Below are 26637 nucleotides of genomic sequence, written 5' to 3'. Positions count from 1 at the left end.
TATATGTTCCAAACAATTCCTCTCCCTTGGGGCAATTTCAGTACAATCCAGCTTATTCAGTCAATAAATACACCCACTTGCACGAACTGAAAACAATTTCTGTACCATTTAATCTGAAAGGAACATACCTTCTTAACTAGGACTTATCTCTGTTTGAGGTGTTTTGATTAAATCTTTTTGTTCATACATCTTTTGGAAATAATCTAAGAAAATCACTTCATACATTGAAAGTGCTCTTATACTAACCAAAAAATAGTGGCTTCAGTGCTTACCCTTATATTGTGATGGGTTTAGGGGGCCTTAAATGCATTCAACCCCCTGGACAGATTGCAGTTCAGTGGCCTGGATGTAAAGATCAGCACAACTAAAGAGTAAGGTAGTGGGGATATTTTCTATCAGCAGAACTACCACCATTCCATAATGCTTTGCAAGACTTTTTTTTTTTTTTTAATGGAAGGGAGCTTCAAAAGCAATTTGTGCACACACACACAGAACACTTTTGGATGTCCCTGAAGTTCCATTTTGGATCCCAAACCATATATTTATTTAAAACTTAGACTTTAAGCTGAATAGATTAAAACACAAATGAAGCACTGAAAATGGTAGGGGGGGAAGAGTGGTGCTGTTACACTAGAACAATGGTTAAAACGGAATAGTGAAGACCACAAAAATGGGGGGTGGGTGGAAAAAAAGGAGAGAGAAAGTTCATGATATATTTTGTTTATTATTGCTCTCAAAGGGCTTGGTAGTCAAATATACAAGCTATGTTCTATTAAACCAGAAGAAAATAGTGAAAGGTATAAAATCTATGCTTACTGCTGCAATCCAAACCACTTGATATTACTTTTGAGACACACTTACTGCTATTTCCAATAAGATTCTTTCATACATACTCTGCATATTTATTTTAAAAAAAATTATCTGAAGAGACAAACTGAAGTTCAAGCCAAAAAGATGAGCTGTCATACTATATTGTGCAATATTGTATACTTCAGTTTTCAAAATTGATATGACTTTCTAGAATTGCAAACAAATTATGTATAGTATGTTTTCAAAACAAAATATGATCAATATGTCATGATATGAAAATAAAACAGAAGAAAAACATCTGCTTCTCCCCCTCCCATAATGTACAAGCACTACTCCCATTACCTTTAAGCAGGAGTTATCTGCACTAAATGGAGATTGGAACCTTATTTTTTTTTAAAAGGGATTTATGCAGGCACTCTTTTCTTCCTTGCAATCTCCTCCTGCACAGCCACCACTACCCACCCTGCAAATTCTGCTAAAGTTTCTGGCTTCATCTAACACAGAACCTTGCCTTGCACAGAAGTAACAGACAGCTTGCTATTTTACAAGCCCTGCTTTGCTTTCATCATTGAGTGCAATTAAAACATATTCAACATCATCTTCAGAAAGCAATTATACAGCATCTGTTGAAGGGAGGAAAAAATATATATATAACCAACCTTTTCAACAAGAAGGAGTTATTTATCAAGTACATTTTTTCTGCAAGTAAGCCTGCCTGTTTCAATCTCCTGGTTAGTTTAAAAACAAAACAAGAAGCAGAAAATTTTCACTGAGTGAAAAGGTACAAGTGTGGCTGGATTCTGCCCCACCCCAAAAAGCACATATTCAACTTCCAATGAAGTTAATAAGAGTCGTCTGCCCTTATAGTCAGGGTAGATTTTATTTCTTCTTAGGAAGCTTAGCTTGCCTATTCCAGTACTTACAGTACAGTGTTCTGCTGGGGGAAAGATGCAGGAAAATACATGGAAACTATGGGCTGTGATCCAAAGTACTGGTATATACATGCAGGGAAGAACTGTATGTAATCAAAGCATTTGCTGCAATAAGTCTTCCTGCTGAAGAGACAAGCCATTGTTCAGTCAGAAAGATGGTTTGACTCTTCAACAGCAGGAGCTGATGTGGCAGAACAGCAAGCGACGTTTCAGTTGCGTGCACTGTTCTCCCGTGTGCCACGGTCTACCATGCATGCATATCAGATGTTTTGATCATGGCCCACAAGATAATTTCAAAAAACTATTGTCATTTATTCAGTAAATGGTCATTTAGAAACATTCATGAGAAAGCAAACATAACTAATTTCCACATTAAAAAATCTTCCCAAGTTTCAAAATGGCAAACTGCAAAGTTATTCCAAAAATTCTTAAAAGAGGTCCTGCAGATGGGGGGAAACTTAGAGTCAACAGTTACATTCTGAAAGTAAAATGTTACACATTTACCCTTGGCTAATGTGCGAATGAGAAAAACTGATTTTCATACAATTCATTAATCAACTCTCTTTAGATAAGAATGAGTGTGCGTTAATATTACATCATAAGGAGCAGTAGTGCCTCATACTGCTTTGAAATCTGTTTACAGAGTTTCATTGTTTTTCCTGGTACGGAGCAAATGGAAAACTTTAACCCCACACTGGAAGAAACGCACCACTGCTACATACCTACAGATACCCCACCCCCCTTTTAAAAACATATGCAAAAGATCAAATCTTTATTAAGGAGAGTTGCACACAGTTGGCCTCTTTGGGGAGGTTGCCTCTTAGCAAGCTATTCACCTAGAAGGATCACCACCACACCAATCTAAATACAGTTGATTTGTGGTGGTGGTGCCTTCTCTGCATGGCAGGCTACTTCAAACAAATGGCTTTCCATAGGGAAGGATGCTCTATGCACTGCGACTGAATGCAGCAATCACATTCAGGCTGTTCCTGCATTAACTCCTATAAGTGTTTGTGGAGTCAAAGATGGTAGAAACCGTATTGGCAGCTCTAATTACATGCACTTGACTGCGGAAGTTTATTAAAGATATTAAAGATGTTTTGAAAAGTGCCAAAGTGACTCTATTGTAATATAACAGGCAACTGACATCCTGGACCTTAACATGTTTACTTGGAAGGAAGGTCACCTGATTTCAGTTAAAATACTTTCAAGAAAACATGCTTAGGATTGCAGCCCAAGAGGTACAATATTCCCCTCTCTGTACTCTCATGTATTTACCTTTTTAAAATAGTTTTAAAAACCAGACTATTTTCCAGACCTCTGTGCTGGTTTAAGCTCTTTTCTGCCACTAGGCAAAATTGATCTTTGGAAGAAATTCCAAGACCAGATGACTGAGCAGCCTTGGTCACACAGATCCAAATCTTACAGTTAAAAATAGCAAGTAGGTAGGAAATGAATAATATAAGATAATAATAAGTAGGAAATGGATAATGTACCAATTTAAACTGGTATACACACATGGGGAAAGAAGAAGAAAGGCTTGGGATTTTATTCAAGCAGAGTTTGATCTTAAGTATGTGCTTATTCAGAAGGTTCTGCTGCCATCAAAACTCCATTATCCATCTTCTTGCAAAAGTTAATAAATATTAAACCAGAACAGCATGTCTGCAAGAATAAAGTAGCTTTCTCAAGTGGCTTCCTCCCCCAAGGAACAGCCGTAAAATAATTAGACTGTGTTTCACTGCAGTGTATGCAGCCTTATTATTTTTTTAAAAAAATGCTAAAAATAAGAAAATATTAAATTGATTTTAGCAAGAAGAAACATTCAGCGGCTCCTCCTGCAAAGCAAGTGTTGCACTCTTGAAAGACACACCAGTTATCTGAAGATGCATGTAACTCCTCTCAGAATTTCCCCCTCTCACAACAAAGCAGAAAAGGGGTTTTTTTTAAGCCCAGATTTTCTCCAAAAACTATGAACACAATGATCCTTAGGCAGGTAAGTAGTAAATTGTTTCCTCTTCTTGTGAATATTCCAATTTTTTCAGTCTTGGCTCAAGTATTAGTTATCCGTTAATAAGAAAAAAAGATAAGTTTTCTAAGTGTTTTTCTTTCAATGAAGTTAATCTGATACCATAGTCTCATTGTGTGTTCAGGACTGCACCTGAAAAATTATTTCATCTTTTTCTTGAATTCTTGGTTGCCGTAGCTGGAGCCTTTTTCTATTTCCGTTACTCCTATCAGTCTACGAACTCCAAAGGAAGCTGTAAAATAGAGGTGAAGAGAAAGTTTAGCTATTAGTGGTACAGTGTAAGCTATGGGGAGTATAGCAAGAAAAGTGTATGTATAAATCAACATCATAATTACCAATAGTTAACTCAGGTGGTCAAGCACCTATTGGTTTGTAAGTAAAATGGAGCCATCAAAAATAAAGCATAAGTTCCTACATACATGATGGATTCTCTAGAAATATAGAAGTATATAGACTATATGCATAGGCATACACCCTTATCGGCGGGGGTTCAGTTCCAGAAACACCCCCTCTGTGGATAGCTGAAACCGCGAATATGGGCGAACGCCCATCCCCACAGTTCAGGGGACTGCCCCCCTCCAAAAGGGGACTCTGAGCTTTCAGGACTTTACAATATGTTGAGGGCATAGAGATAAGAGAACAGAGAAAAAAAATTAGGGGATGCGTCACCTAAAGGGAAAAAAGAACAGGAATCAAGAAAGCAGGGCAGGGAGGGAATTGGTCTAAATTAGTTGCTAGCCGCTCACTTTCAAGGACTAAGCTTGGAGGGGGGCTTGTGTGATGATAAGATGAAGACACTTCCCTGCCTCCACTCTATAGAGAAGTTTTATGAGAAAGGAAAGAGAACACCTTAATCCCCTGTACAGCACAATCCTATCTTGCGCTGGAACAGACAGGCCAGGAGACCTAAGAACATAAGAACAGCCCCACTGGATCAGGCCATAGGCCCATCTAGTCCAGCTTCCTGTATCTCACAGCGGCCCACCAAATGCCCCAAGGAGCACACCAGCGCAAGACTGGGACCAGAATCGGTTCAGCCGGAGGCAATGGGAAACTTTTCCCCTTACCCCTGGATAAGCCACCACAGCCCCACTGGGTTTCCTTGGACCTGCGCTACTTCAGAAGATTATGTAAGTCAGAGGAGAATGGAGCGGCTTGGAGCCGCTCCGCGCTGCTTGGGGAATGCTGTTGGGATCTGGCATAACTGCCGGGTCCCAGCCCTGCCTCCCGTTCCCCACGCACCCGCCCCATGGAACACCCTCTGCCCATCCTCCCAGGAATGCCTCCTGCCCACCCTCCCCAGACTCCTGTGTTGGCTGACGCAGCCTTACCTCTCTGCGGAGGCTGGATGCAGCCTCCATGGGCTGGTGTGCGTCCCTGCACTGGCCCAGTTGACACACAAAAGTGCTTTATGGTACGTTTGCAATCTTCCTAGGCTGGCGCAAGGGACTTGTGCTGGCCCAGGGTGCATTTAGGATTGTGTCCTTAATCACACAATGTAGCAATAAAATGTCCATGTTCCCTCCACTAAAACTCCATCCCCTGCCATGAGGCCTGTACACTGTCTGCTACATGGTTTCTGTTCCAGGCTGGTGGGAGCTCTGAACTGAAGCACTCCTCTTAGGAGCTGGTGCTACACAGCCTACAGGTCCTATTTTTTTCCTCTAAAACCAAACCAGACAATAAGGCAATGGTTTCTGCATACTAGAGAGTTTTCCAACTACGCAGAGGTCTATTACTTTCTAAGTTAAAAGAGAAATACTAATTTTAAAACCAAAACCGCCTGACAAAGATCTTTTCTCTGTGACATCCAGGATCTAGGAAATGTTCAGGGCCCCATTTGAGAAAACGAGAGGCGAGAACTGGGGCAAGCCAGCTATTCGAGCATAAGTTTCTAGTAGTTTAGAACTTGAGGGGGGATTAAGGATAGTGAATGCATGCCATGATTTTAAAAAACTCTCTTCCCTAGAATACTCCTAAGTAAGATGAAAAATTGTCTTCTTCTGTGTCTTTACCTGCTCCAACAATGGTAAGAAATGGTACAATCAGAAGAGGTGATCCACTTGCAAAAATTCCAAAACCAAATTTGAAAAGGGGAGACAGGAGAATTGTGACCCAGAAGAGAAAGTTTAGGAGAGTCCATGGTCTTCTGGGAGGTTTGATTTGCTGCCCAGGAAATACACCTTCTTGATTATACTTCTCTTGCAAAGCATCCTTGGGAAGAGAAAGAAAGAAATAACATGCTTCCTAATTTAGAAAGATATGAACTTACTGCCAAATCTCCAAAGCCCATCACTTTAAATACTATCATTAAGGCCTGCCTCTGTAATCAAATACTACTAGCTGCTGTAGGTAGAATTTGAATTTTCTGATAGATTACAACCATTTATTAAAGCTTATCCTAATAACTAACAATCAGTCACTCAAAGAAAGGGGGAGGGAAATGTTTTTAGAGTATTTTAATCAAATCCAATTTTTTTAAAAAAACAGATACAGAAAAAATCTGGCCTAAGTAGGAAAACGAATATCATACTTGCCATACTTTAAGGGTCAAAAGTAGATGTGATGAAGGAGATCCACAATCACAATCTTCCAGTTTAAAAGTTAATAGTCATAGAAGGTAATGGGAGATTGGATTAGAACCCCACTACCTAAGAGGTATCTCTGTTTCTCCATGCCATATAATTCCTCCCCACATTGCCCCCCAAAACCTTGCTCTTTGCCACACAAAGGATATCATACAGATGGTATAACCCTACCACCTCAATCCCAACCTGATTTTTTCCTGCCTCCTGGCAGCTGATGATTACTTGAAAAAACAAGTGAGAGATCTTGATCAAAGACTTTTTGTGCCACTTCACTGCATCCTTAGAGAGAGGTGACTTACTTTTTCTCTTGATAATTCATGCTCTTAGTTTCTTATTCTATAAGATCCTAAAGGCAGACAAGCTATTTACCTTTTCCTGGTAAAGTTTATGAAGCCAGTTTGCTGCTTCTTTTTCATCCAGAGGGATATCTTCAAGAGGAAACCTCCTAGTTTGTTTAGAAAGTTTCAATAAAGATCTTTTATTAGAATGAGAAACTGGATGATCACAACATGTACATTACCCCTGCTATATGGGATACAGCAGGAAATAGCAAACAGTGCCAATAAGATCAGAGTGAGTATAAGTGTCCTAATTCAGTCATCTTGTCTGTAACTTTCCTTTCCCGGATCACTTACCTTGTGTACTATATTATGTTTTCTATAAACAAGTGGGGAAGGCACAACTGTGTAACCTGCTTCAGTACACTTTTGAAATACAGTATTTGTTTACAGTCACTCTGCCTCCAACTGAACCATCAGCGGTTCTCAACTGGTGGTATGCCGGGCAGCGTTGGGTGGTATGTGCAGCACCTGCTATCTGGCAGTGAGACAGCAACAGGAGCTTCCAATGGCAGTAGAAGGCTCAGTCTGGCGGGTAGAGCTCCGGTGGGTGGATTTCATGCCCCATCTACTCTGAGCCTCTTATTGCAGTTGGAAGTCCCATCATGGTCTCCAAACCTGGAAGTAACTGGTGATGATGTCATCACCATTTACTTCTGTTGGTACTTCCACAGAAAGTGTCGGAGCAGCTTTGAGAAACACTGATATGGGGCAGTGCTTGAGATTAGAATCTATTTTCAGTGCCTTATCACATGTAAAGGGTATATTTGAGCATGTGCAAAATGCCTTTCCACACTCCTGAATAATCATGGTCGGGTCCAATATATTGAGGATGTGGAAGGAACCTGCAACTTCTCATTTAGTACTTAGTACTTAGTACTTCTCATTTAGTACTTAGCAGTGATGCAACTGTGATAGAGCTCCAGGCAGTTAGTAAAGATTTCACCTCTCCTTCTTCCCCATCAACCCCCCCCCCCCGCACTTTATTCCCTGATACCAAAACAATCCATCATCCATGCCTTGGAGTCATCAGTCACAAAGGGCTTTCCTCATCACACAGAGGCACTCACAGTCCCTTGTATTGATTGACAGCCCAAACCTGAGCCGCCCAGTGCCCAGGGCTGCCGCTGCATCCTGCATGCTCAGTGGGCAGCACCGGCAGCTCCTCAGGAGAAAGGGACTTTTGTCCCCTTACCCCAGGTAAGGCAAGTAGCCCTGCAATGAGACTACTTGATTCTACGGTGACCCAAGGGTTGGTGTAGAATTAAGAGCCTCCGTGTTGGGCGGGCAGTCCAAGATGGAGGCTCAGGAACCAGTGGAGCAAAGCTCTACCAGTCCCACCTCCCTACAGCCCCACTCCCTCCCCCTGGCATGCCTCAGCAAGGTGACTGCATCATATGCCTCCAAACCATGATCTGTGCAAGCTCTATAGAGCAACTTTGCCAGAAAGAGCCTAACCAACTGAGGGAGATGAAGCATTTATTGTGTCCATGAGATATCCATCTCACATTTATTTCACTGGATTTTGCACTGCAAATTTTTCCACAGAATGACAGGGAACTACTCCACTCCCAAGTTGCACAAAGAACCTCTCTAAGATGCAATTTGCTCCATCAACCCTACAAAAAGCTTGTTGATTTACAATGATGTAGCATCTTTCCATAAGAACATAAGAACAGCCCCACTGGATCAGGCCATAGGCCCATCTAGTCCAGCTTCCTGTATCTCACAGCGGCCCACCAAATGCCCCAGGGAGCACACCAGATAACAAGAGACCTCATCCTGGTGCCCTTCCTTGCATCTGGCATTCTGACATAACCCATTCCTAAAATCAGGAGGTTGCGCATACACATCATGGCTTGTACCCCATAATGGATTTTTCCTCCAGAAACTTGTCCAATCTCCTTTTAAAGGCATCTAGGCCAGACGCCAGCACCACATCCTGTGGCAAGGAGTTCCACAGACCGACCACACGCTGAGTAAAGAAATATTTTATTTTGTCTGTCCTAACCCGCCCAACACTCAATTTTAGTGGATGTCCCCTGGTTCTGGTATTATGTGAGAGTGTAAAGAGCATCTCCCTATCCACTCTGTCCATCCCCTGCATAATTTTGTACGTCTCAATCATGTCCCCCCTCAGGCGTCTCTTTTCTAGGCTCAAGAGGCCCAAACGCTGTAGCCTTTCCTCATAAGGAAGGTGCCCCAGCCCCGTAATCATCTTAGTCGCTCTCTTTTGCACCTTTTCCATTTCCACTATGTCTTTTTTGAGATGCGGCAAGCAGAACTGGACACAATACTCCAGGTGTGGCCTTATCATAGATTTGTACAACGGCATTATAATGCTAGCCGTTTTGTTCTCAATACCCTTCCTAATGATCCCAAGCATAGAATTGGCCTTCTTCACTGCCGCCGCACATTGGGTCGACACTTTCATCGACCTGTCCACCACCACCTCAAGATCTCTCTCCTGATCTGTCACAGACAGCTCAGAACCCATCAGCCTATATCTAAAGTTTTGGTTTTTTGCCCCAATGTGCATGACTTTACACTTACTGACATTGAAGCGCATCTGCCATTTTGCTGCCCATTCTGCCAGTCTGGAGAGATCCTTCTGGAGCTCCTCACAATCACTTCTGGTCTTCACCACTCGGAAAAGTTTGGTGTCGTCTGCAAACTTAGCCACTTCACTGCTCAACCCTGTCTCCAGGTCATTTATGAAGAGGTTGAAAAGCACCGGTCCCAGGACAGATCCTTGGGGCACACTGCTTTTCACCTCTCTCCATTGTGAAAATTGCCCGTTGACACCCACTCTCTGCTTCCTGGCCTCCAACCAGTTCTCAATCCATGAGAGGACCTGTCCTCTAATTCCCTGACTGTGGAGTTTTTTCAGTAGCCTTTGGTGAGGGACCGTGTCAAACGCCTTCTGAAAGTCCAGATATATAATGTCCACGGGTTCTCCCACATCCACATGCCTGTTGACCTTTTCAAAGAATTCTATAAGGTTCATTAGGCAAGGTTCCAAAAGAATTCTATAAGGTTCCAGAGGCTGTACAAATTAGAATATGAGCCTCTAGTGGTTAGAAATGTGTTCCACACTGAACGTGTGGAATGTGTTCCACACTGAAAATTTAGAAGATACATAAATTAATACTTTGCTTGTGAAAATATCTACACAGAACTCACACAAATCCAAAAGTCTGTAAGTTATTCACATTTGCCCCAAACTGCGGAGTATCCATCTTATTAGGTAGCATCAATGCCTAGTTAGCTCCTCTGAGCTCTCGGACACTGCTTAACAGAATTATCAAGGAAAATCCTGTACTGTCTCATCACTGCAATGGATCTGCCACTAGAGGGTACCCGCAGCCAGAACATTTGAATTGATGCAGTGAACACTTTAATCTGAAGCCTATTATGCAAAAGAACATCCAAACATTTGCTTTATACCTTTGATGGTATAAAATGAAAATGAAATAAACCTTTTTTTTTTTTTAAAGCAACAGTCAAACAAAGTCTACAGGCAATCAAATCTTGAACAGGAGTTTCACACATTTAAATGGCACTGTTCATAAGAACATAACATAAGAACATAAGAACAGCCCCACTGGATCAGGCCATAGGCCCATCTAGTCCAGCTTCCTGTATCTCACAGCGGCCCACCAAATGCCCCAGGGAGCACACCAGATAACAAGAGACCTCATCCTGGTGCCCTTCCTTGCATCTGGCCTTCTGACATAGCCCATTTCTAAAATCAGGAGGTTGCGCATACACATCATGGCTTGTACCCTGTAATGGATTTTTCCATTGGAAACTTGTCCAATCCCTTTTTAAAGGTGTCCAGGCCAGATGCCGTCACCACATGCTGTGGCAAGGAGTTCCACAGACCAACCACATGCTGTGTAAAGAAATATTTTCTCTTGTTCTAACTCTCCCAACACTCAATTTTAGTGGATGTCCCCTGGTTCTGGTGTTACTGGTTCTGTACTGTTCTGGTTCATGTACTCTAAGTGATGATGGAGATTATTATGACTACAGTGTAGGCTGTTACAGAAGCACAAAAATGAAGCAAATCCATTTTGCTACTTAAATACATGAAAAAAAGAATCTAGAGAATCATGGCTGCTTCATCACCACATGAGCACACAATGATAATTTTCCAAAATGTGTTATGTATACATGCTCACCTGACGCACATATCTGCTTCATATTTCTTCCCATAAAGGATTCCTAATAAGGATGGATTCTTGTTTCCTCTGAAGTTTAATGTTACATCATACACTGCTGAAACTGTGGCAAGCAAGAAGACAAGTTATTTCAGTCTTCAAATTGCTAGGATTCAACACTAATTATGATATTAAGGGTGTGATCTTAAAGTGCAGTTGGGCAACTGCAAGTCACTTGCACTGGCCCAACATTGGCACAAAAGTGCCATAAAGCATTTTTGTGCTGCTGCAACTGCATTTCAGTGGGCCCCGGGGAGGGTGAGTTTGCGCTGACCAAGCTTGGCCAGCACGGGGATCTGGAAGAAGCGTGGGGAGAGCAAGGAGGAGGCCGAAGGGAGGCATTCCGGGACAGGGGGAGGGTGGGTGGGCAGTAGACGTTCCCAGGGGCAGGTAGGCGGGGAGCAGGACCTGGCAGTTATGCTGGATCCTAGCTCCATTCATGGGCAGCCCAGGATTTCGGTGGTGCAGATCCCAGTACCCCCACCCCCGGCCTGGGGTAAGGGGAGAAGTTTCCCCTTGCTTGGGGGGGCGAGCCTCTGGCTGCCTTAAACTTGCACTGGATATAGCACAGACATGCTGGTCTGCCTGTTCGAACACAAGTTAGGTTTGTGCTACGTATAAACCATATAAACACAGGTGGCAAATGTGGGGCGAGACTGAAAGCACCAGGAACCAATTCACATAGTTCTCCAAGCATACTACTTCCCAGACCAGACAACATACACTCAAAGTAATTACATTGCAGATCTAATAACACAGACTGGAACAGAATCCACTACAATCATTGCAGTACAAAAACTTTTAGAACTGGTTTGTATACAATGCCAAATTATTGTTCGGCTCAAGTTCTCACACACACACGCACACACACGCACGCACGCACGCACGCACGCACGCAGGCTGCAATCCTAACCACACTTTCCTGAAAGTAAGCTCCATTGAACAAAATAATAATAATAATAATAATAATAATAATAATAATAATGGTATTTATATACCGCCTTTCTTGGTCGTCAGATTTCTCCTCAGACTTTAATTCAAGGCGGTTTACATAGGCAGGCTATACTAAACCCCAATTGGGATTTTTACAATTGAAGGTTCTGTCTTTCAAGAACCACAACATTTCAGATGGATCTTTTATGATCTGGTATCACATTCTGGCCTCCATTTTCCTCCCACACAAGCTGACAGCGGCCAAAGAGCAGGTGGAATAACTCGGCATAACAGCTGCTTCAAGGTCTCGCCATTCACGGTGCCGGTGGCCTCGAACTGGCGACCTTCAGATGTTATCTTCAGGCAAACGGAGGCTCTACCCTCTAGACCAGACGTCCTGCCCACTCCCTCCAGGACTTACTTCTGAGTAGACCAGGTTAGGATTGTGCCCACACACACCTTCCTCACTTGCCTTCCCTGACTTTGAATTTTACAGCAAATTGTAACAGGCTGTTACATCCAAACTGGGCAAACTATGGTTTATGCTAAACATAGTTTAACTTGTTGGAAAGTAACAGAAAACTATGGTTTGCAACAACACTGAAAGTCACAGGGGAAAAAATCAGACTAGAAGAGGGAGAAGCAAAAGGGATGAGAGAACTAACAAATCCAAGTCTCATTCCTGTAACAACAAACCACTGTTTGCCTTTACGTCTGAGCTGAATCATAGCATCAAGCCACAATTTGTGTAAATTCTAGCCATGCTGAAGCCAATCAGTGCAAAATAATGTGATGCAAAAAATTAAATATGCAGATGACAGGTCTTGATATGTCATTCATAGGGAAGACAAAGGGCAATTACTTTACCCGTAGATTAGAATATTATTAATTATTATTATTATTATTATTATTAACAGTATTTATATACCGCTTTTCAACCAAAAGTTCACAAAGTGGTTTACAGAGAAAAATCAAATAACTTAGCATTTAAAATGCTAAGTTATTTAATCAAATCAAATTAATCAAATCAAATCAAATATTTAGCATTTAGTGATTGATATACTATGTAATCACTTTTCTGCTTCACAATCTAGTTAGAGATTTGAATAATATAATTTCCATCTTGCAGAAAGGAAACTGAATCATAGATACTGGCTTGCCAAAGGCCACCTACCCAGTTCCATCTACACTCTTTCCTGAATTCCTATGACTTTCATAACCCATATACAATCCTGGGAAAGGAGCACGCACTTAAGTACTGGTGATTACAGAGGCATTTAAGTGGGACTCTGACTCCTATGAATTTCAGCTGAATTCAAATCAGTGGTTTTCTGTCTCTGAGTTGTGTCCACTGGAAATAGTTTTGATTTCAAATTCTCAAGGGAAGCCCAGGAATCCCAAACACTGGGCACTTCAAAATAGGGTTACACAACATCTTTGTGGGTCTGGAGGGAGAGAAGGCAATGTGGATGAGGATTGGTGTGATTCATCTTCAGGTGAAGAAGGGGACTGTGCAACTTTGTAGGTCCTTCTCCCGCCCATCTACAGTCCTGTTGCTTTGCAACTGCTAGCTTCAAAGACATAATAAAGCACATAACCCATCAATACTATTTAGCCAGTCACCTGTCCTATTTAACAGCCTCATCTGAGTGGCATAACACAAAATTACACCTCACATGCATGCTGGGAGCGCTAATTAGACAATGTTTGCACACCACTTTCAAACTGTGAAGTGCTAAGTAGCATTATTAATTTATCTGAATTCAAAGGCGAACTAATTAATGTATCAAGATCATTTACAAAATCAAATCAACCTGTTTAACCCCTGCTAACTGGTTAAGAGGCACTTTTTCAAGTGGGTGCTCCTCTTTTATTTAGCAGGGGGAGAGTAACTGGCCCTCCTCACCCCAGCAGTGTCTTTTCTAGTGGCTGTCTGCTGGTGTTGCATCTTTTTAGATTGTGAGCCCTTTTGGGACAGGGAGCCATTAGATATTTGATTTTCTCTGTAAACCGCTTTGTGAACTTTTGTTGAAAAGCGGTATATAAATACTGTTGTTGTTGTTGTTGTTGTTTAAATGTCATCATCTAAATCAATATCGATTTTGCATTCATGATAGTGACCAACAGCAATGACTGCGCCAAAGAATGATATTAACCAACACTGCAAGAAGGGTCAAGGAAATAGATACCTGTTCCCCTGAGACACTGGACTGCAGTAGTGAAACCTTTGGTTCTGGGTAACAGGTGATATTTGAGTTTAGGCAATCCCTTTGATTCTGCTACCTCCATGCTGATACGATGCTTAGTCTCTGTAAAACGAGTTCCTTCACAATATAAAAGAAACTACAACACAGAAGAAGAGGGGAAAAAATCCAGTGTTACTGGTCAAATTAAAAAACAAAATCATAGTACATGAGATGTGAAGGCCTGGAAAAAAAATGGAAAAAGTTGGAACAAACCTGTTTTTTTCCATTTTTTTCCTGAAGCCTTTTTTGTTTTTTTCCGAAAAATTGAAAAAAGGAAAAAAGAAAAAGTTGATTATGGAATGTTTTATTTTAACATGATGAATAAAATATTTTAAGACAAGGTGTTCAAATATTTTCCAAACCATTTCTAAGATATATGTATGGTATCAGATTATTCTAATTTCTGTTCACTGAGGACAAGCAAGTCCTAGGTTACAAACTGAACTCTCCAATGCAAGAACAAGATGCATTTCTTCCTTTAGGAGGTGCTGCCATTGTTACAAGAGAAGAAAAATGCTTCCGTTTTGTTTTTGCATGTGGGTGGGTATGTTTCGTTCTGTTCTGTCCTCTTCACTAGGCCTCAAAGCATTGGAAGAAAATACAGAGCAACAAAAAGGACCTAAAAGTATATACTTAATTAAAAAAGGTAAGAGTTAGAAGAGAAGAAAAATTTCAACTTGCTCCATTTTTCTAGGTCTTTTTTTATTTCTTTTAACAGTTTCAAATAATTATCTTCCATCAGGGTGCTGGATTTTTTAGTTAAAATTATACCGAAATATTTGATTTAGAAGTTATTTGTAAACCATACTCTTGTAGTTGTTGTTTCTCCTTCTCTCTTATATTTTTCACTAATAGTTTAGTCTTTTGATAATTAATCTTTAATCCAGCTACTTTTCCATAATTATTTAAATCTTCCAGTAAAAATTTCAAAGAATTACTTGGGTTTTCCAATATAAATACCAAATCATCTGCATATGCTTGCAATTTAAAGATTTCATTCTGTATTTTTACTCCTTTAATTCTGTCATCTGCTCTTATTACATTATTTAATATTTCCAGTGTAAGGATAAAGAGCAATGGTGAAAGCGGACATCCTTGTTGGGTTCCTTGTTGGATCGTTATTTCCTTTGTAAATTCTCCGTTTATTCTTATTTTTGCCTTTTGTGTAGAATAGATTCCTCGGATGACTTTTGTAAAATTTCCTCCAAATCTCATTTTCCATTAATTGTTGTATCATAAAACCCCAGTCCACACTACTGAATGCTTTCTGTGCGTCTAGACCCATCTTTTTTTCCTGGATGTGCTTCAAAATATTCTAACATATCAATAATTATCCTCACATTATTTTTCAAATGTCTCTTTGGTAGAAAGAGCTGCAGTTTTGTAGGAGTTTTGCATGTTGTAGCTGCAGTTTTCAAGAAGAAGCAAGTAGAAAAAATAGCAAAGAATAAAATAGTGACACTGAAGCTCTGTAGTAAAACTCAGTGGGCTGGAGTGGTGATCTCCTTTGACAGTTTACTAAAAAACAAAGAAGCTCCTCAAGAAACAGTAATAGTTGAAGATCTTAAAATATTCAGGAGTGTAAGAAACACTGTTCTTGATCAGGATGTCTTCTGGGTTCAGCTACAAAATTCCCTGAAGATTCTAAAACCAATTGCTGCAGCAATCACTGCATCTGAATCTGATAGTGCACTTCTGCCATAAATTCCTCATCTAATAACCAAGATAAAAGCAACTGTTTTTGAAATTCTCAGTATATCTCCACTTACAACTATAGAAGAAAGTAAAGTGAAAGATTATATTTAAAAAAGGGAAGAATTTTGTTGCCATCCAATTCATGCTGCTGCAAATCTGCAGGATCCAAGATTCAAAGGTGGAAACAGAAGTGATGATAGCACTGTTACTGCATTTGACTGGATTGCAAAACAAGCATCACATTTAGGACTTGATGTTGGGGAGGTACTTTCAAATGTTGCAGAATACAGAACATCTTCAGGGATTTGGTCCAGGAATGCAATCTGGGATTCTGCCAGACATATTCCTCCTGCAACATGGTGGCAAGGTCTTTGCACAACACAGCCTCTGACTCCTCTTGCTTCTCACCAAATTCCTTCATCTTCTGCAGCATGTGAAAGAATCTGGTCTACGTTTGGAAACACTCACACTAAATCAAGAAATAAACTGACATGTGAAAGGATAGAGAAGCTTGTTTCAATCTGGGCAAACCTTTAGTTTTTAGAAGTCCATAATAACTGTGATAATGACAGACACAACGGAGTAGCTGCAGAAGCAGAGACTGAAACGGTTACTGATAATTACAGCTCAGAAAATGATTCCAATTAAATTTCATGCCCATTCACTGAAACTTAGTCACTAACTTCTATACACTTCCCCCCTCTTCAATTCTTTTTATGAGAATGGTTTTTTTTTAAATTTTTATTTAATAGTGTGGAGAGGGAATATGAATAATTGTTACTTCTGGATTTTGAAAAATTGTTTTGTGGAGGTTTTTGTCTGTTCCACATAAACTAGTAAACAGTTCAGGAGATTGTTGCTCTATTTGTTACAATTACAAATAAATATTATTTTAAAAAGTAAATTCTGTTTGTAATAATTGTTTGGATACAATATATTTTTAATATGCTAGTTGTGATAATTTTATGCCAAGTCAAATGGTCTATAGTCATATTTTATGTTCCTAAAGTAAGAGAATGACTTTCAATCTGGAAAAGAAAAAAAAAGTGCTAATGTAACTTTTTTCAATTTTTCCAAAAATTTGTTTTTTTTTTCTTTTTTCAAAAAAAACACCCCTAAAACTGGAGAAAAAAAAAAACTGGGTCTTTTTCCAAGCTTCAAAATTTCCAAATTTTTTTTGTCTCTACATGAGAATTGGAGCCAGAATTCAGAAGCCTCTGCATGAGGGGAAGGGATGCGGGATCCCAAGAGCTCGGAGACTGGATTTTTAGATTATCTCAGAAAACAGTGACTAGATAATATTCTCCTACAGAGACTGCCACAGATTGTGAGGTGGAAGAGTTAGCAGAGACCATGCTATTTCTACTGCCCATCTCTGAGAATGTGTCCCTACAAATGTTCTCCTGCCCATTAACTCCCTCAGCTCCTGGCACCTTACCCTGATGACCATACCACACCCAGAGCTGGTAAATAGTACAGCAAGAGACTTACCAGCACAGCACATACCACAGAATCAGAGCACCTTATAAGATAACTTTCAGGAATGTGGGGCTGAGGCCATACTCTCCCCTGAAGCACGTTATCCCTCAGGAGGCTACTGACCAGCACCAGAGCATGCACTAGCCTTAGCCTTGCATCCACCTCTATTGTATTCTGTCAAAGTTATCGATTCCTAGCCTGCCATCCCAGCCTCCTGATCAGAACTGTAGGTTCACATCACTACTGCCTGCCTTCTGATCAATTTCTAAATTTACCAATTTCTGAAACTTATGGTACATTCAACCATGGGCATGGGTTTCAAATTGAGTCCCAGAATATCATTTAGTATGAGAACACAGCCTCATTCCAAAGCATCATCTTTAGGGTCATTTCAGTTTTAGGGCTGGAGGGGAGCTGTAGCTCAGAGTGCATGCTTTGCACAAGATCCCTGGTTCAAACCCTGGCATCCCCAGAGAGGAATGGGAAAGACCCCTGTCTGAACCCCTTTAGAGCTAGTGTCAGTCACTGTAGACAGCACTGAGCTAGATGGATGAATATTCAGACTCTTTATATTACTTTTCCAAGTAACAAGAACACATACAGCTGCCTTTATACTGAGTGTGGCTATTCACCCCTCTAGCTCAGTATTATGCAGGAACTGTTACATCTGTGTTTCACTTTTCCAGGGAGCTGCTGATATATGTGTTGGCTTCCTGACAGGAGCAAAAGAGATACTCATATGGCTATTTGTATATTACATCTTATTATGCCTATATACTTCTTTTGTAAAATAGCACAATAGAGTGACATTGCAAGGTCAGCTCTGTGTTCTGCAGGCTAAAAAAGTTGATTCTCTCTCATTAGACAAGCCCCAAGAACAAAGGATAAGCTAATAATGGTTATATACCTATCTATCATAGTATCTGGGGTGTGTGTGGAAGGGTAGAGACTATATACTACATTAGAGATGAGCCTAATTTGGATTCAAATAACCAAGTATGACAACGAACGTACCAGATGAAATGATGGCCTAACCTTTTGTATTCAAAGTGCAGAAAGAATGCTAAATGCTAAGTGCAGAAAGAATGTTCACTTACCCACATATATTCTGGGTAGTCAGCCAATTGTTTTAGCCCTGCAATAACAGTGTCTCTGTCTTCTTCCCACTTCCTTTTGCAGAAAACAATCTCCAGGAAGTACCACGTCCAGCCAATTAGGGGCACACATAGTAGTTCTTTCTTAGCAAGAACTTTTGAACTCTGAAAGAGACAGCACAAAATCACATCCATTTGTTTATCTGCAATGTATCATTCACAAGTGATTTCAAAAGTGTTCTGAAGGGGCCTGATGAGTTTTTTTGAACACTAGTAATTCTACTTTTGTTATTTGCAGAAAGGAAGGTTACCCAGCACAATCCATACACAATCAAACCCTCTCCAAGTAAAAAGCCAACAACAAAAAAGAAAAAAGTTTGTGATTTACCAAGGTCTTAACTTTAGAGCAACAACCACTTACCCCCAATACACCAAAGCGTTCTGTCATGGTCCAGCCACATAGAAAATCTATCTCAAAGTTGTGGTTCAGTATGATGATGACATGCTCTTTTCCAAACTTATCCACTGTGGCCTGGTCTGAGAATAAAGTGCATTCTGTGCCCGACCACCATTCCAGCAACATCACCAGCTCTAGATCACAGGAATAAATTGGATTAAGTGTTAGGCTACCACAGGATGGACACTATCACCAAATAGAGCTTTTTTCCACCTTGGTCTCCTTTTAAGCTACTGTTGCTGCTGCTGTCAACTGTGCAGCTTTGTGCAGTATTTCATTCCAATACTGAAAATTCAAGCTTCACTTTACAAGGTAGCAAAGTTTCTGGACTTCAGGCTTGCAGAAAAATGTTAATACGGATTAGTCAAACTTTCAGATGCCAGACAAGGTACCTATTACAAATAATATAAAAGGTATTTATTTTCAAAAGTTCTTAAAATATAACTAATGTCTTATCTGAATTTCAGTGTTTTGGATGAGACAGAGACCTATATTTATAATTGTTTAACCATAATTAAACAACTGAAAGCAGCACATGGAAGGAAGTGGTCCCTTCCGCTATTCCAGAGTAAAAATTTTACTTGCCAGGGTTAACCACAGCTAACCATTATGTTAGCAACAAAGTAATCTTGCATTTAGAGCTAATCAGGGTTCCCGTTTAATCCAGTTTCTGAAACTTCCTTTCATAATCTGAAGGGAGTGCATGATCCCATTGCCACAGCACAATCCAATGGTTCCCTTCTACCAGTGCAGAAGTCCCTGCACTGGCTGAGGTGTCGCAAATGTGCCTTAAAGCATGTCTGCAACACCTGGAGAGTAGGCAGTGTCGGTAGGGAGGTCTGTGCCACCCCACCTGCATTCAGTGGAGCGGCCACCAGCAGAAGTAAGAATCATGCTGGATGGTGGAGGGTGGATAGAAGTGGGGAGGGGGGTTTCTAAGTAGGGAGGATAGAAAGATCAGGCCAGGGAGGGGGGTAGAATCAGCAGAGCAGGCCTCCATATATCAGCCCTGAGCCCCCAAACATAATTCAGCTTCGAACAGCTTTTTACTGCAACAGAATGTCTCTCACTTGAAAGCAAATTATTATTATTCATAGAAGAGCATGGTTTAAAGCAGGGGTGCCCAAACCCTGGCCCAGGGGCCACTTGCGGCCCTCAGAGGCTCCCAATCTGGCCCGCGGGGAGCCCCCAGTCTCCAATGAGCCTCTGGCCCTCCAGAGACTTGCTGAAGTCCATGCTGGCCCAATGCTACTACTCTCAGCGTGAGGATGACTGTTCAACCTCTCACCTGAGCTGTGGGATGAGGGCTCCCTCCACTACTTGCGGTTTCACATCTGTGATGCTGCAGTGGCAGTGAAGGAAAGACTGGCCTTGCTTTCTGTAAGGCCTTTTATAGGCCTTGAGCTACTGCAAGACCTTCATTCATTTGTATAAGTTCCATCTCTAATATATTCATTTATGTAAATTTATTCAAATTTTAAATTTAATTAATTATTTTTCCCCCCGGCCCCCGACACAGTGTCAGAGAGATGATGTGGCCCTCCTGCCAAAATGTTAGGACACCCCTGGTTTAAAGCATTGGGGGAAAACAAATTAACGCTTTCTTCGATGTACGGTTATAAGCACTGCTGAGTGTATTAATCAATTTCTGTCCAACACACCACTGAAAGCATTGCTTGCTTTTTCCTCATCAGTGTAACACCCTGATTCGACAGACCAATATTCATCAATAACATCTAAAACCTAAGTCTGTGGATCTGACTTTCGTAAGCAGGGAACCCTGTGGCTGTGTTGCACAGCCTGAAGGACTTGAGACCCCAAGAACATATCCCTGTTCTCGTCAACAGTTCTGACTAACACAATATAGCTTGAGGAGGAAATGAAAAGAACAGTGAGTGAGATCCACAGAAATATTTGTTGCCTGAAGTTCTGACTTCATCAGAGCTGGAAAAAGCCCAGAATCCTGGTTGCCCAGACTCCTCAAGATCCAATAATGACATCTAAGAATTTTTATTTTCATTTATTTTTAAATCTCTGTGGCAAAGCTAGCCCTTCCTTCCAAAAAAGGACCTTGATGCTTGCTCCACACATATTTTTCCAGCACTTTTCTAGTAGTGGCATGGTATAAAAGTAGGACAAATGGAAAGTCAATAAGATGCCTCATTGATAACAAGCTGCTGCATAAGACTTGGCAAAAAAAATTAATAAAAATGAGGTTGGCTACTATTAAGTGTACTACTGATAGGTTCAACCTTTAAGTATCCTTATGTAAAATACAGACGTGCCCCTGTATCCACAGGGATTCTGTTATGGAATCCCCCCACAATTAAGTGAAACTGAGGATTTCACACAGTTTTCCTGTATCACAGAGTGCCTTAGGGGGATTTCCACAGCCCTGAGATACCCAACAATGGCTGGTTTAAGACAGTGCAGATGGTATATAGGGGAAGTCCAGAGCAGCTTCTGTGTATCAGGGTGGCAGCTTGAGAAACAAATCTCTTGGGGATGAAGGGGGAGAAAAAGAGAATTTTGTGCCTGGGTGACCAAGTTAGTTGCATTTTAATAAAATGCCTCCCCCCACCCGCTGGAGGAGAGCAGAACTCCCTTCGCCTATGGAGGGTCCTCTGAGCCCAACAGTGAAAAAAGTCACTTCCAGTAACTCCGCAAAACTGGAAGTGATGTTTTTAATGCCTTATAAGGCATTGGGGGGTCCGGGGAAGCACAGGAGGCCTCTGCCAGGCTCCATAGCCTCCGCTGGGCTCAGAGGACCCTCCAGAGGCAAGGGGAGTAGAGCACCCTTCACTTTTGGAGGGGGGGGGAGCCAAACCCGATCCAAGGCTAAGTAAATCCGCGAATATGAGATCCATGGATACGGGGCCCCTCTATATACACATTTTAAAAGTATTTTATCTGTATTAGTCTGCTGATTGTCAAAGCTCAAAATGGAATTATCTAACTTTCACTGAAAGCAAGGTTCTCCATTCAAAAAGAACTGAAAATACATCAGAGAAGTTTCTGGGAGCAATGCTGACATGATTTTATCTTTTAGCTGGATGCTTGCATGAATTAGTGCTTGCTTGCTCTGATTTGTTTGAACAGGATGAGTGACAAAACCAGATTTGTTAGACTGGTTCTTTAGACTGGTGCTGGACAGTTGGTTGGGACTGGGCTGTTACCCCTGCTAATTGGGCAAGAGGCACTTTTTCAAGTGGGTGCTCCTCTTTTTAGCAGGGGGAGAGTAACTGGCCCACTTCACCCCAGCACTGTCTGTTCTAGTGGCTAGACCTGCTGGTGTTCTTTTTGCATCTTTTTAGATTGTGAGTCCTTTTGGGACAGGGAGCCATTAGTTGTTTGATTTTTCTCTGTAAACCGCTTTGTGAACTTTTAGTTGAAAAGCGGTATATAAATACTGTTAATAACAACAACAACAACCACTTACACTGGCTCTCAGGGGGCCAAGAGAATTTCCAGCTCTACCAATTGTAAGCAGTTAGGCATTTATACTGTATGGTTCCTCAGCATAATTTATCAAATGTATCTGTGAAACCATCAATGTATACTTACAAGAGCGACACAAGTTTATTTATCTGCTACATCCTGGAAATGTCACAAGCTCTCAAGCACTGTTGCACAGACACATTCTGGATTGTAAAAGCATTGCATTTGCCAAAGAATGCTTTCAGAGAGTTATGTATAAGGATGTGGAAAGGGTTCTAGTAGTTTCCAAAAGTATTGGGCCGTACAGAAAATATTATCACATCTCCTCTATCCTTCTCCAAGCTTTTCCCCCTCTCACTGTTATAAATTAGAAATCATGCAATTATTTATACAGTATTTGGTACTGACCTTTAAAGCCATGATTTGGGTTCAGGCTATCTGAGGGACCACCTTCTTCAAAACATTCCAGCCCTCCCTCTTAGGTCATTTGAAAGGGCTCTCTGCACATGCCCAATCTCATCGGATCTTGGAAGCTAAGCAGGGTCAGGCCTGGTTAGTACTTGGATGGGAGACAGTCTGGGAATACTGTAGGCTTATACCATAGTCTTTCAAGACTGAAGGTTGCCAACCAACCTTCAAGTGCTGCCACTATCCCATGTGAGAGAGGTGGTGGCTTGGGGGCAAGCCTTCTCTGGTGCCAAAATTATGGAATTACCTTCCAGGGGAATTAAGAACTACTCCCTTCCTCATCTGGTATTTGGTTGATGGGTGGATGTTTGCCCTCTGGTCTCTGCAGTAGTGCTGTGGCTTGACTGCTTCCCTAGACTTATTTGTGTGTCGTTGTCATCGTCCCCCCATGGCTCAATGATTTATGTTGGATTTCACTTTGTTTTAATTTTTTTATGTTTTAGTGTTTAATGTTAAAATTAATATTTTAATGCATTGTTTTGATTTTTTTAACATATTGTTGTGATATACTGTACATTTATTATGGAGATTTGTAAGCTGCCTTGGACATTTGCTTTGGCATGGGAAAGGCAGGATATAAATTTTTCAAATAAATATTTTTTTTACTATGGTAACTCCATTTGAAGCAGGTCATCTACAAAATTACAAACGACACAATCCCTTGATGAAGAACCAAAATAGTCTGGGATTTATAGCATGGATACACATGTCCCTTGCACCTGTTGGGCATCTGTTTGATTAACTGAACAGCAGGGAACATTAGCTAGTGTCAGATGAAAAACTCGCCATGCAATTTTTAAAATTGAATAGGCAAAAAAAAAGAGCAGCTGCAAGAGAAGCAGGACTTAGTTTCCAAGGCTGCTGTGTATAGAAAACTCACAATAATAAACTCTCTCTCTCTAACTCTGAATAAATTATTATTGCTACTTGACTAACTCAATATGCATTGCTATTAAAAAGCACCACCAAGTCATCTGGAGGTAGCCAGAATGAATAAGGCTGGCAGATAGATTCCTCTCATGAATTAAATATGCACCAAAGTGTTTTCTCTGCGCAGGAAGTCGGATGAAACACTGGTGCTACTTTACAACAGGAAGGAGCTTTTTCACAGAAGTACAGCATTGATAATTTTAGTTAAGAGCTACTCAGCGAGAGACTGAAGTCTCCTAAGGGACTGAGTTAGTGAATGACTTCCACATGGCTGACATCCCATTGTGAACAAAAGGATTATGATTACCTCATCAAATAACTATTTTGTCAGGGGGAGAAAAGCAGCAATTTATAAGAGGTTTATTTAAAAATAATAATAATAAGGTATCCTTGAAGAAAGGTGCAAAAAGAGGAACCTCAGTCTAAAAAAGTGAGTTTGAACTGCAACTGGTATGAAACAAACATCAACTGGCTTCTTTAGACTAAGAGCCCAATCCTGAGCTCCACAGCGCTGGCGGTACGAGCATACAGCAGCGCTGGGGGCTGCAAATGTGCCCAGCATTTGCCACAAAAAGCATGTTTGTGGCACCCAGAGAAAAAGGAGTGCCAGCGCTGGCCTCAGTACCGGGAAGAAGACTCTAAGCGGAACTGCTGGATGGCGGTGCGGCTTTTCAGAACAGGGGGAGGGTGGGAAAAAGGCAGAGGAGGGTCGACCTGGGCAGGGGAGTGGAGGATTGGGCCTAGGAGGGGGCGGAGATGGCAGCAGGCTCTGCCACTGTATTCTATGCTCGCTTCCAGCTTGGACAGCCTGGAATTGGCCTCCTTGTGGTGCCGCTGTGGCATTACCCCAAGGAGACTCCCAGTGCTAGCCTGACGCCCATAGAACAGTGGTCACCATTTCAGTGCTGCCACCTCCCTGGGCGCTGGGGAGAATAGAATTGGGCTGTGAGATACGTTATTGTTTGTTCCTTATCAATTCACATCACCATACACAATGCTTGTCAGCAGCTAGAAGTCATGGAGGGTGTGTTGTACAGAGTGTGTGACTCAACCTCAAGACAGAGCTTTCTGACAAAATACAGCTTCTCCAAAATGCTTTGATGCAATGTTCACATGCAGCGAACAAACATTAACTTACTGCTATAACCATGATAACTAGAAATTTGCTTAAAAAAATTAAACAAGAGAAGCTTGGTACTTATGGCTTAGGACCAAGTTATCAGACTGGACTGAAGAAGGACTGCCTTCTTCCACACAATCCAACCAGGCCCAGAGAGAGCCCTCTTAGAGGTGTCACCCCCTTGAAGGTGAGCGGGTGATGACAACAGGAGGAGCTTTATTGGTGGTGGTACTAGTTCCTTCTTGAGGATTTGCAAGCTGCCTCATTCCTGATGGTATTCCAATGGGGTCTCAAGATACACATTTCAATTGGCTTTTTATTAATGAGATTTTACGGCATTCCCCTTGGTTGTTATAAGCTAGGGTTGGTTGCTGGCATATGCTGTTTTTACCCTTGCTTTTAGTTATTTTAATGAACTATCAGTTATGGTTTTAGTCTTTTTTATATTAGACATACTATGTATTTTTATAGGCATTCTAATTCTTTAACTCTATTCTGTGAGCCACTTTGAGTTTGAGTGTTAAGGATAAGAAAAGTGAAATACAAACTTTTGCAAGTTTGCAAATAGAGATTTGCAAAAATGTATTTGCAAGAATGCAAATAAATAAAATAAATAATAATATGTCAGCAGTGATTTGCAAACAATGCTCAGAACTGCTCTTTAATAGCCCAAGATCAATTTCACTAAGCCTCAGCATAGGGGCATGTCTTTTTGCCTACACCTGTCAGGTAATATAGCTTTGATCTTTCTTCCTCAAACCTCAGGAAGTTCAAGGCAACATTTGCAAGCCCTGATTTTAGTGGATAAGCATCCTTCATCAGCTTAAACACCATTTGGAGAAAAGAACAGTCAGGAAACAGCAAGTGGCAGAGGTTGCCCTCGTCCCATGAGAGAATCAGTGTTGCCTTACATTACCAAATGGCTATGAACCTTAAGTTATTTCTCCCTAAGTTTCCATTTCCAGCATTAGTACTGAGTGAAGAAAGCCATCTGAAAACAATTCATTTGTGTCCTCAAGGCCCACACCAGGAGTCCTTGCATTTCCAGGAAAAGAACCCCTATCAGTTGCATGCGGCAAGCTGGCCAAACATGTTTAGGAGGGTTAATAGTATCAGCAGCTGCTTTACAAAGCCAGACCAGTGCCAGTTGCATCCTAGCACCATCTACGAGTGCTCGTAGTACCATCTCGTACTGTGAATATCAGCAGCTCTCCAAGATCTCAGCTGCAGACTTTCCCAGCTCTTCCACTTGAGATCATTTGGCTGGAAAGGCCATGACTGAACCTCTTATACTTTACACAAACCCCCCCCCCCACCCCCAATATATAGGACCCAATTCTTCCTTTGCCCTTTGCCTAACAAGGCAAGAGCTGGCAACCTTCCCTATTGGAAGCAAGGCTCCCAAGCACCCATCTAAATCAACTATTCCCTGCCTCACTAAATGGGTCACCTTTCCTACCCCATGCCAGCTGTTAAGTCTGCCAAGGCCACACTGAATAGTAGCTGCAAATGGAATTTGATATTTACATGCTATTCACAACAAAGTTATCCCTTCTACAGCAGTATTCTCACTGTAAACAAAAAAGGTGTTAAGAAAAAAAAAAAAGGTGAGGGGGGAAGATATCCAGACATTATAAAAGCATAACACTTCTTCATGAACAAGATCAAAACAATGAGGACCTCAATTTGAGGACTGTTAGTAACATTAGTAGATTGTGCTATTTGTAAAACAAAAGATTCATAGGGGTGTATTTGGGTATACCCAAAGGCCATTTAACACTTAGCAAGGATTTCAAGCTAATTTTCCAGCAATTCTTATACAACTGAAGAAAAAAAAAATGCACATCCCACTCCCCC

The 26637-nt window shown here is 41.2% G+C and overlaps 1 protein-coding gene across 3 annotated transcripts in view; it reads right to left on the bottom strand.

Moving 5' to 3' along the window:
• Positions 1–704: 704 nt before the first annotated feature.
• AGPAT3 (1-acylglycerol-3-phosphate O-acyltransferase 3) overlaps positions 705–26637 on the bottom strand; it is a 94171-nt gene continuing 68238 nt past the window's right edge. For all 3 annotated transcript variants that reach the window (XM_066621109.1, XM_066621111.1, XM_066621110.1), the window contains exons 3-9: positions 18789–18958; positions 18371–18532; positions 14043–14196; positions 10882–10984; positions 6729–6804; positions 5787–5985; positions 705–4003 (exon numbers count right to left, since the gene is read on the bottom strand). In XM_066621109.1, the coding sequence (XP_066477206.1) occupies positions 3912–4003; positions 5787–5985; positions 6729–6804; positions 10882–10984; positions 14043–14196; positions 18371–18532; positions 18789–18958 (956 nt within the window). In that variant the 3' untranslated portion in view covers positions 705–3911. The remainder of the gene's footprint in view (positions 4004–5786; positions 5986–6728; positions 6805–10881; positions 10985–14042; positions 14197–18370; positions 18533–18788; positions 18959–26637) is intronic.

This window comes from Tiliqua scincoides, chromosome 3, assembly GCF_035046505.1.
Source record: "Tiliqua scincoides isolate rTilSci1 chromosome 3, rTilSci1.hap2, whole genome shotgun sequence".
In the NCBI taxonomy this organism is placed as follows: domain Eukaryota; kingdom Metazoa; phylum Chordata; class Lepidosauria; order Squamata; family Scincidae; genus Tiliqua; species Tiliqua scincoides.
The sequence above is the reverse complement of the archived record's forward strand: the minus strand, read 5'-3'. Positions and strand labels throughout refer to the sequence as shown.